Source organism: Belonocnema kinseyi, chromosome 4 (assembly GCF_010883055.1).
Source record: "Belonocnema kinseyi isolate 2016_QV_RU_SX_M_011 chromosome 4, B_treatae_v1, whole genome shotgun sequence".
NCBI classification, from domain to species: domain Eukaryota; kingdom Metazoa; phylum Arthropoda; class Insecta; order Hymenoptera; family Cynipidae; genus Belonocnema; species Belonocnema kinseyi.
This window is the reverse complement of record NC_046660.1, coordinates 136253346-136264837: the sequence shown is the minus strand read 5'-3', so window position 1 is coordinate 136264837 and position 11492 is coordinate 136253346. Positions and strand designations below refer to the sequence as shown.

At 36.3% G+C, this 11492-nt stretch overlaps 1 protein-coding gene across 2 annotated transcripts in view; it reads right to left on the bottom strand.

The window, feature by feature from the left end:
- LOC117172006 (protein kinase C-binding protein NELL1-like) overlaps window positions 1–5612 on the bottom strand; it is a 588191-nt gene extending 582579 nt beyond the window's left edge. For both annotated transcript variants that reach the window (XM_033359723.1, XM_033359724.1), the window contains exon 1: window positions 4677–5612. In XM_033359723.1, the coding sequence (XP_033215614.1) occupies window positions 4677–4986 (310 nt within the window). In that variant the 5' untranslated portion in view covers window positions 4987–5612. The remainder of the gene's footprint in view (window positions 1–4676) is intronic.
- Between the last annotated feature and the right edge of the window lie 5880 nt (window positions 5613–11492).

The following is an 11492-nucleotide window of genomic DNA, read 5'->3' as shown; positions in this document are numbered from 1 at the left end:
AATATATGTATATGTGGTTAATAAAAATCTTGTTTTTTTATTTTTCGGCAGGCATATCGCGACAGTTTGTTTCTCTGGGTGAGAAAATACTCTCCTAATTTGGATAAGGAGATTAATTACATATAAGATAGATATAAGAGCATAATTGTACCTGTAAAGTTTTTTTTGTAAATATTGAAAACATTGTTGGACATTCCTCGTACAAATGATTAAACATTTATAATGGATGAGACCAAAATTTTTGACCTGGGAAGAACAAGAAGTATTTTAAGGAAATTTCTTTAACAACCCCGGTAGAAAAGTTTTTACAAAATAGTACAAACAACTAATATCATTTCTATAGAAATATACAGATAAATACAATCAATTAAACCAAAACTACAGGAAAGTACCATTTTTTATATTATTCGAACGAAGTTAGTACTTTGTATTTTATTGTATATTGTTCTGCCATAATTTGAGAAAACACCATTAACTGCAAAAAATCGAAAAATGAGTTTTTATACCGTTTGAATCGTGAAGGAAGGATGCACCTGATCATTAAAATAATTTTAAAAATTTTTTATAACTTTATAGCTGCGAAATTATTTTGCGGTGATTGCTGTTTTCTCAAATCACGGCAGGCCTATTTCTGAGGTCCGTGATACGAAGAAAGCCGTAACTGCCCGTTACGGCGATTTCTGAATTTCAGAATCCCAATCGACACCGTTACCTGCATTTTAGAACATTAATTAACATTTAAAAACAATTTTTTGGGCAAAAATGAAAAGTTTATATGCAGCTTAGTCAAGAACGCTAAAAAACTGCAATTCGAACAGTTTTCGTCGATTTTCTCGGCTTAGTTCATTTGGCTGATAACGGTGTTTTCTCAAATCACGGCAGTGTTGTATTTTATTGTAGCTTTATTTTTCTACAAGAATGTACGAGAAAATACAACTACAACAATTTACAGGAATTCGATGTATACTTGAGGTGACAAATGTTGATATGAATGAAATTAAATCATTTTTTTCTGAACTTTTGTTACCTAAATCATTTAGTAGAACACAAAATGACATTTAGTCGGAAAAAAATTGCAAATTTTTGAATTTTTAGTGGATCAACTACTTTTACACACCGCCCATTATTCAGACATGCCAAACACAAGTTTGTTTGTCCATATTTGAATTTTAAGAACGTAAAAAATCTTTTTTTTATCTCGCGAATGATAGGAGAGGTAAAAATTTTGACAGGACCCCTTGATACCACCCTTACCGTATGCAGATCTAAATTTTAAAAACCACAAGTTTGGTGGCAGATATTTAAAAATTTAATAACATTAAAAATCTTATTTCATCTCACGAATTATTGGGTAGGTGAGAATTTTCGTAGGACCCCTAAAAATCACACTTACGGTAAGCAGACATAAACATTTTTTTAACGATAAGGGCCCGAGAAACCACTATTTTAAACTTGTACCTAAAGATTGAAAATGAACTATTGAAAATTGAGAGACCTAAGAATTTTAACTTTCAAACTAAATCCTTTAAGATTTCAAGAATTACTATTTTGAATAAGTAATTGTACTCATTATAAAAGAAAGTGCCTATAATTGCTAGAAAAGACTGTGAAGTTCTAAAAACACAATAAGAAAGACATTATTCTTAAGATCATTCTCTGTATTTCTAATTTTTCCTTTATAAAATAGGAATATGTGCCATGGTCGAAAGAGCAAAATAAAAAAAAGCATTTAGTGTTTAATATATATATTGCAGTTGCACCCATGATATATTTTATACATTAAATATACAAATAGATATTAATATTATATTCTAAGCTGAAAAAAATGGTTTTAGAAGAAAGAAGCGTTGGCGGGAATCGAACACGGGTCTGCGGGGCAGCAGAACGGATACTTTTTCCTGAGATAAAACAAATTCAAATTAAGAGAGTACTTTCTCACCCAGAGAAACAAACTGTCGTTACATGCTATTCGAAAGAAGAAAAAAAAACAGATTTTTATGAACCACGCATACATATCTTTATAATGGAAATAATGTCCAAAAAATTGTATTATAAATCGTGTACATTGGCGTTAAAAGTTTTTAGTGTCAGGCTTATTTTTTGATAATAGTTAACATAACGTTTCTGCGACTGAAAGTGCTGGGGACTACGCGTGTCGACTAGATGCCACAGCGACTAGTTGTCCCGGCGACTAGATATCCGGCGACCAGATGTCTCAGCTACTAGAGGTCCCGCGACTAGATGTCCGACTACTACTTGGCGGCGAGTAGATATCACCGTACCCTTTCCGATTTTTAAATTTGTACCACTTTAAAAACTCTTCCTGAGGGTTTGAGGTGTCAGGTCAGAAATTTAGGATAGGCATTTCTATAGATGGCGATTCTTTTCTAATAAAAGCATAATTCAAGATAAGTAGAGCCAATCACCATCATTAAAAAAAGACGTCATGTGATTCCTTTATTGCTTAAGTAATTTGGAAAATTACCATAAAGAATGATAACCCTTTAAAAACCACAATTTTCCTTAAATAATAGAGAAAGTCCCAATTTTGTGAAAAATATATTTTCCTACCCAAAATAGAAAATATTACCATTAAAAATGTTGGGTAAATTCCCGAAATTTGTTACAGTGGTATATATAAGATGATTTAACTACGGATTTAAGAATTTTTGTTAAGTACAATAAATTTCCCATTAATCTTGGATATTTTCTTAAATTTATCGATTAAAACAAATCCAAACTTAGAGCTTAGACTCCAAATTTTAACTAGTTTTTTCGACCGTTGATATAAATTACTATTCGACAAAGGGGTTTCAACGATCTTACGGTCCAAGATAAAGAACAACAAAAAAATATTTTAGGTGTCCAACATAATTTCTGAATGATTCAGCGCACAATGTCAACCTTAATTAGGATGTGAACTTTTATTTAAAACTAAGTGATATTATTTAATGCAACATAAATTGTGACTAGGTAATAATCGTATCACTAATAAGTAAAAAATTGTTATTAGCTACGTTAAGTACGTAGAGTGAAGAATTAAAAGAAGCAAGCTATGTCGAAGAATGAACGGCCGAATATATTCGCCGGTGCTTAAGGGAACGAACCCGTAAATGATATCGCTGTGAAAAAAACACTTCTGATGATAACGCAATGAAAAAAACTCATCTCTGTAAAATGCAACGAACAAAAATATACCTCAGTAAACGCTGTAAAAAAATACATATTGGTAAACGCTGTGAAGAAAACACTTCCTGTATAAATACTGTGAAAAAAAAACCGCATAATTGAATTGCCATAATAAAAAACATATTTTAGTGAACACAATTATTACGATGGTAAACAGAGAATATAATAATTTACATATTAATTATTTGACTGAACCACAGCTCATAAATATTTTTAAGTTCATACGTATTAAAAAAGTTCATAAATACTATCAAGCAAAACTCGATAAGTTAAAATATTCATAAGCTAAATATTTTTGTTACTGCAAAATCAAAGTTTGAAAATGCGTCTTTCTTTATAATTGAAAATTTATCATTCATAATATTTATTATTGTTTAAATATATAAACAAGTTTAAAAACTGGCATTGAGTTTTCATTGTTTACGCCCAGCCTATCTGGCCCAGCGCTATCGGCCCAGTACTTTTCTCCTTTTTCCTGTTATGAACTATGTTTTATATGAATATCTAAAGATCCACGCGCTCTACATTAAACATAAATGTATAAACAATACTTAAACCCAGACAACAGCGGCGTATCGAGGGAAGGGGTTTTGGGGGCTCAAGACCCTCCCGAAACTAAGTATTTTCATTATTCAATTCCCTTTTCTCCCACTTTATGCCTATACATGAGCACAAGCCCCCTCCAGAAAAAAATCAAAGCTTTTTTCTGAGATGTGTTCTTCTCACGGTGTCTTAAAACAATGTATTCTTTTCACAGCGACCTAATGAACAATTTATTTTTCACGGCATCTTTGAAAAAGGTTTTTCTTCATAGATTTATTTCACAGTTTTTTTTCATAAGCCCCGGCGATATAAGACATACTAGATAGTACTTGCGGTTTATACAAAACTAAATTGTAAGTTGTTTTGAAATTGAAGCCTCAAAGAAGTTGGGAAAAATTGCTTGAATGCTGTTTAACACCCAAATATTTTTTTGTTCTTTTATCGAGCCCGAAGAAACCCTCTTTATCGAAAATTGATATAGCCATTGATTGAAATTCTGGATGTCCTTCAAAACTGGTTAGTAAAATGATTGTAAATACTAAATATGTACTTTAGACATACTATTTTTAAAAAAATGGTACCATTACAGTAATCAATCTCGAAAAAAATGCTTTTATGAATTATAAATAAGTAGTTTACACGGGAATACGTATTTAAAAAGGTATGAGATAAATATTTAAAAACTTCAGCCTGCGATAAATATTAAATACGCAAAAAATAAATTATGTATTAATAGCAAGTATTAATAGCAAATAAAAGGTATGCATAATAGGATATGATCTTCACTTATGTTTTAATTTATTATTTTACTTGAGCTAAATACGAAATACATAATTTTAATTATTTTAACTATCTGTGTCCGTAAAATAGAATACTGTAAGTACATACGAACTCGTCACTGCAATTTAATATCTTAAATAAATTGTATATAAAATTATTCTTACCTGTAGAAACCAAAATAACAAGGAATGCAGCAGCCGTCGCTACGAGGATCAACGCCGGCCCGGCGAATGGTCGTCGTCTTCGTCTTCGCGTGGCGTAGTAGCGGTCCTTTCTGCTTCCAGTTAGGCGAAATATACGCTCTTCCTTTTGGTAAGGACAATCAAGTCGTCCTAAATTTTCGTGAAGCACTTCCTCTAAAACTATAAGCTGTTCGTCATCGTCCTCGTCGACGATACTGCCACGAAAACGGCACTGAGATCGGCTACCACGTTGCTGTGGGATAAAGGCCCTGGGAAAGAAGGGACCGATCATGGCCTGGACCAGCGGGGCCAGCAATAGCTGATCTCGTTAGCGACTCCGGTCAACACCGCGAGTGTCCTTTCCTTTTGTGATTTGTAATTTATGAGGCATCACCATGATAATTAAGTATGATAATTAATTAATTAATTATGATAATTAAAAGTATTGTCACTTTTCTCAAGGAATGCAGGTAAAAGTAATATGACGACCCCGAGAGGGAGTGACAAGCGGTACCGGTACCAGCCTGGCCGTTTTCGTTGCGCTTTAATTCTTCACCAGTTTAATTTAAAAGAAACTTATGATCTAATTGATTTGTGAATTTTTACAATGGGTTTGCAAAAGAAAGGAACCAAAGTAATACTTGACTTCATGCAGTAAACAAAGAAATTGACCTTGATGTGTCAACACGACATGCGAGAACAATACACTACCCGCACTGCGCATTCTAAGCTATAACATATTCCAGACAACTGTAAACTTCCCATATGCCAATGCTGTGCACCCCTTAGAACACGCAGACCGCGTCCGCGTACTCGAGGAAACTAACGTGGGGGACGTTCGAGACTGAGCGAAACCCTCTAACTAGGGCTGTTTGTCGCACGATAGTATCTCAACCGAAGAGAGTTTGTTTCTCACTCGGTTACACTAGTTTCTTCTTGTTCCCTTTCACACTTTTGCGCCTTCACTAGGAGGGTAGCGCAACCACCACCACTACTATGACCACCACCGTCACCACCAGCACCACCGCCACCACCACCATCATCACCACCCCTACTACTGCCACCTCCACCACGACGTTTCACCGCCTCCCTTACTTTCAACGTGAGTACGTCCAGCACTCCGGACACTTTAAAAGTGTCTGTCGCATTCACAGCTAGCTAGAGCAGTGGCAAACGGCGTTAGCATTAACTGGTACCAGTACAACTGAGTAAATCAGATCTGCCAATTAAAAAAAAAAACGATTTAAATGTGGCTAAAATGGCAAGTAGAAAGTGAAGATTAATCTTGAAAGCGCACTGAATATGTCTACAATGGTTCTAACGCCCGTAAGCACGACGTGGTATTAGCTGGCCAACGAATTAACGAAAGAAACCGCCGAACACTGGCGCGGGGATAACTTGTCTAAGGCTGTTTCACATCAAATCACATGGAACATCATGGTATCTTAAGCGGACCTTGCGCCGCGCGCAGCAAAGCCACACCACCACCGACTCCGCCGCGACGCCGACATTGAAGAAGCACCCCGCATCGCCCCGACGTGAATAGGAAGTCGTCGTCCTGGCAAATCGATGTTCCGTAACAATGTTACCTGACAGGGCTCTCTGGCCTCCTGGCATCCTGGTTGTTATCAATTTTTTAGCACTCAGTGGCGAAAAAATAAATTTGGTCTGTTTTACATTAGGCTTCATTGAGCGCAACAAAAAATATCTAAGTAGCTGATTGAATTGATTAAAGAGAAAATACTCTAAATATCAAGAAATTGTCTATTTAAAATACATGATGAAACTGCGAAGGTTAAACCCCACATTTTTTTATTTCATTCAGTTAAGGATCGTTTAGGTTTAGGATGGCGTTTCCCAAACTTTTTTTGCACTTTTCAGGAAGGCGCAGGGCCACCACCCTTGAATTTTTTTCCGATACCCGACTCTTGGAGGGGGGGGGGGGGCACTTGGCCGCGCTCAGCGGACAGTCTCTTGCTTCTATCGGGTGGACTTCTGAGTCGCGCGACTAACTGTGAGTTCATATTAGAAAGTCGCACCAAAAATATGCCTCTAGATACATAATAAATGAAAACACAGAACAGCTTATAAACTGCAGCTTCCAGTGAGCAATATTTGAAGTATTTTGGGCAATCAGAGACCCGGATAGCGTATGATATAGACAGAACTGATTTCTGATTTTTAAAGCAAAGATTATTCAAGTTCAACTCCTTGCTGGGTGAGTACTTATGGGAAAAAGCATAAAATAAGGATCATTTGACGCGGAATATAAACTTTTCGATAAATGTTGTAAGAAAAACATTTTCTAATCCGCTATATGTATTTGAATTTTTGTATTTGTTTTTTCGAAAATACCCAAAATTTAAAGTTTAACTTAATAGAGATATTTACTTTTTACATTATCATCAGAGAAGGTATTAGATTTGCATAAAATTTGACCCCCCAGTTTTTGTCAAATGTTCACGTTTTGAGACCCCCTGAATCCAAAAAACAGGTTTCTATGAATGTGTCTGTCTGTACATATGTCTGTCTGCTGGCCTGCCTGTCTCTCTGTGTATGTGCGCGATTACTTTCAAAAAAATTAATCTATTAGATTGGCCTTTAGTACACTCGGCTGTCATTACAGCGCCAATGATGGAATGATAACTATGACCTGTACTTGGCAGTCAAGGTTTAGCTGCCATTGTCGGCCCAACACTGAGTACCAGTATTGGACCAAACCTAGCTGCCATCGTCGCGCCATTGCCGGATTGATAACTATGGCCTTGAATTGACAGCCAAGACTTGGCTGCCGTTGTCGGCCCAACACTGGGTACCAATACTGCTATAGTCTGAGGTCTAAGGATATGATAAAAAAGGTATTTAAAAAATAAATATTAATTGATTGTGAGTACTTTGAATACAAATACAAAATCAAACATTTAAATTTTGACAGCATACAAAACAATAAAAAATTCAAACATTGCATTTTTCGGCCAAACTATGCAAAATACGGTAAAAGATGAGTACACAAAAATTGTGCATTTGAAGAAGATCTAAAAATTTGTGGTAAACCACTTTTTGATAGGATGCGTAGTTTTGGCTTTAATCGTTAAAAATATCTTTAACAATAAAACAAAATCTGTCTGCTGCGTGGGAATTCAATTTTTTACGATTAAAACCAAAAACAGAAATCTCAACAAATTATTCATAATAAATAATTTTTACATTCTCATCGCAGAAGGTATTAGATTTGTGTAAAATTTGACCCCCCAAGTTTTCGTCAAAAATTTCACGTTCTGAGATCCCCTGAATCCGAAAAACAGGTTTTCTCGAATGTGTCTGTCTATATGTCTGTCTGTCTTCATGTCTGTCTGTCTTTGAGCACGATAACTTTTGAAAAAAATTAATCTGTTAGATGGGCCTTTAGTACACTCTTTTTGTGTCCTAAGCTAAATGCCAAGTTCATTAGTTAGACATTTTGGATAAAAATACGAAAAGTGAGCCCATTTTGAAAATTTTTGAGTACACATTTTTTCATGATTCAAACATTCTCTGCCCACTTGTTCATAGTACTTAAAAATAAAAATGTTATTCCCTTACAAGATTATAATATCAACGTTTCGAATTTTTCGCAAAATTAAGAAAAAAATGATTAGATAGGAAAAAAAGATTAAACAAACATTGTGCACCCAGAAATATCTACATATTTGTTATTAATCACTTTTTTATAGGACACGTAGTTTTTGTTTTATTTATAAAAAAAGCATTGAAAATACAAAAATTAAATTTTTCAACACACGACACAAGCCAAGCAAAAATAAATAAATAACATTTTTTCACTGAAAGTAGAGCAAAAAGTGTTTATTAATGGTTTTTTTACATTCCCATCAAAGAAGGTATTAGATATGTTTAAAATTTGACCCCCTCCCCCCCGATTTCTGTCAGATGTCCAAGTTGTGAGATCCCGTGAATCCGAAAAATAGGTTTTTACGAATGTGTCTGTCTGTCGGTATGTCTGTATAAATTTATGCCTGCCTGTCTGTCAGCACGATAACTTCTGAAAAAATTATTCTATTAGATTGGCCTCGGGGAAACTATTTCGGTGTCTTAAACTAAATTTCAAGTTCGTTATCCAGCCATTTTGGATAAAAATTCAAAAAGTGAGCGCATTTTAAATATTTTTTAAACCACTTTTTTCAAAATTCAAGAATTCTCTGTACGGTTATTCATAGTATTTATAAAGTCAAACAAATTATCATAATGACTTTCCACATAAAATTGAAAATTAATAGAGTTATATCATTTACAAAATTCCGTAAAACACACGGAAATGAACGTTTCAAGCCAAATAACGGATGATATGAAAACAAGGCAAGAAAAGAAAAAGTTTGATTTCTGAATGCCCTAAAAGATTACCATAACAACTTTTTGAATTTTCTTGAAAAAATCAAAAATCAAATTTTGAAAGCATACGGAATAATGGAAAATCCAAAAATTACATTTTTTCTTGAAACAATTTCACAGTATTTCAAATATTCTCAAATATATTAATGAATTTTCAACAACAACAAAAAATATATATATAAATTAAAAATTTGTCATAAGGACAATCGCAGGATTTCGCCGGGAGCGGGTGCTAATCTGAAAAAATGCACCCGCTCCCAGCGAAATCGCGGTAAAATTTTAGCCACAACCACGTCTCACGACCGCGAGATAGGTGGTTACAGTCTGTAACGGAATCAATACGAGGATCCGGCAAAAGTTTCGTGCACCCTGAGAACAGTTTTTTAGCATATTGTTGACACGCAGGGATTCTTTTCAGGCTGTTAAAGAGTGAAAGATTGGCACCTCCAAGAGCGCCGATGATAAGGACGGTTAGTTTAACAGAATATTCCGGGTACAATCCTTGCAACTCCCTTATAAGGTTCTTTCTTTTCATTCTCCTTGGCTATGATGTTTTTGTCAGCTGGTTCCAAAACTTGGATAACGAACATGGTTCGCTTCTCGAAGTCAAGAAGAACCATGTCTGGCCTCGAGTGTGCAACAGAAACAATTGTTAAGAATATAAAGTTCCAGTATATGCGGCACTTCCCATTCTCGACAATTGACTCGCTTTCCCTAAGAACATTTAAAGGAGCGATATTAAGGTTAATGCCGCAAGAGTGACAGAGATGGTAACAAAGCACTCTTAGTTCCGGATTGTGCCTTTGGATGTAGGTCGTTCCCGCATGAGTTGGACAACTAGATAGTATGTGAGTTAAATGCTCGGGGTGTGCATGGCACGCCCTGCAGCATCATCGGGAATATCTTGGCTCAAAATGTGGCGACGGTATGTTAAGGTGGAAATGACATCGTCTTGGCATGACAAAATAAAACCCTCCGTGCCAGACTTCAATCCCGATGATTTGAGGAAAGCAAAAGTTAGCGCACACGACAATGACTGATCTTCCACGTTTCTGTGGAATATGCCGTGCATCCTCTCATCGAGGAGCTGTTCACGAAAGTTTTTCTCTTCTGCTTTCTTAATCCGGGCTTTCAGGAGTGAGTACTCGAGATAGATAGGATTTGATGCATTTCGCTCAACCCTAATACTGAAGTTAAGTCCGAGTGTTTCAGCAGCCTCCTCCGCTGCTTTGTACAGAAACGCTCCTTTGCCGACTTCTTCGTGATTCCTGACCATTTTTAAAGAGGGTCTCTTCCATTTACGACTCTATATGCTGTACCCAGAATAATCCTATTGTGAAGACATTGAAGACTCAATATTTCGCAACCATCTTGACGGAGTGTGATGTACAGTCTCGAAACAGAAGACTTGCGATAAATGCTTTTGTTCATGTGCATAACCTTTCTTGTCCCGATATCAAGGGATCTGAGCTCGTTCTTCGTCCAATTAACTACTCCAAATGAATAGAGTACTACTGGGACGGCAAGCATGTTCGTTGCAGATACTTTGCTCCTCGCCGACAGTTCGGAAGACCAAATCTGCCAGATGAGACGTTTGTATCTACTTCGGAGAGTATCCTTTATAGATGTCACATCCTGAATGCGGCTCTGTGGCACACCCAGGTATGTTTAAGTCTCTCCAGATCAAAGGTGTCGTATAGCGCTTCTGTCAACGATCTCAGGATCTTCAGGGATGCCCTTAAATTTTCCTCGCTTCAAATAAACCTTGGCGCATTTATCTAACCCAAGTTCCATTAGAATTTCCTTAGTATATCGTTCGACAATCCCTAGAGCTAGATGTAGTTGCTCTTTGTTTTTAGCATAGATCTTAAGATCGTCCATGTAAAATACATGAGTGACCTTGTACTTTCGATCTGCAGATTTGCCGCACAAGTACCCGTCGGAATGGCAAAGTCAGAGGTAGTAGCAATAATGTAAGGCAAAGAGGAGTGGGCTCATGGTGTCGCCCTGAAAGACACCACTCTGACAGGTGACCTTGTTAGTTGTGACACAATTTTTTTCCAGATAAGATAGTAAATCAGGTTTTCAAAGCGGCATCAATCTCTCTATGCACCTAAGGATTTGCGGATGAAGCTTTAAGCTTTCCAAGAGCCAGATGATAAGTCTATGGAAGGTCGAATCGAAAGCTTTACGATAATCAACACAGGCCATCGATAGGTCACGCTGGTAGAATGCTGCATCTTTGCAGACACATCTATCGATGAGCAGGTTCTGCCGACACCCCGCTACGCCATTATTTGAGCCTCGTTGTTCATACATTTCTTGCCATACAGGATCAATTGCCCGAACAATCCTCTCATATAGGATAGCTGTGAATATCTTATACAGTGTGTTTAGACATGTCAGTGGCCT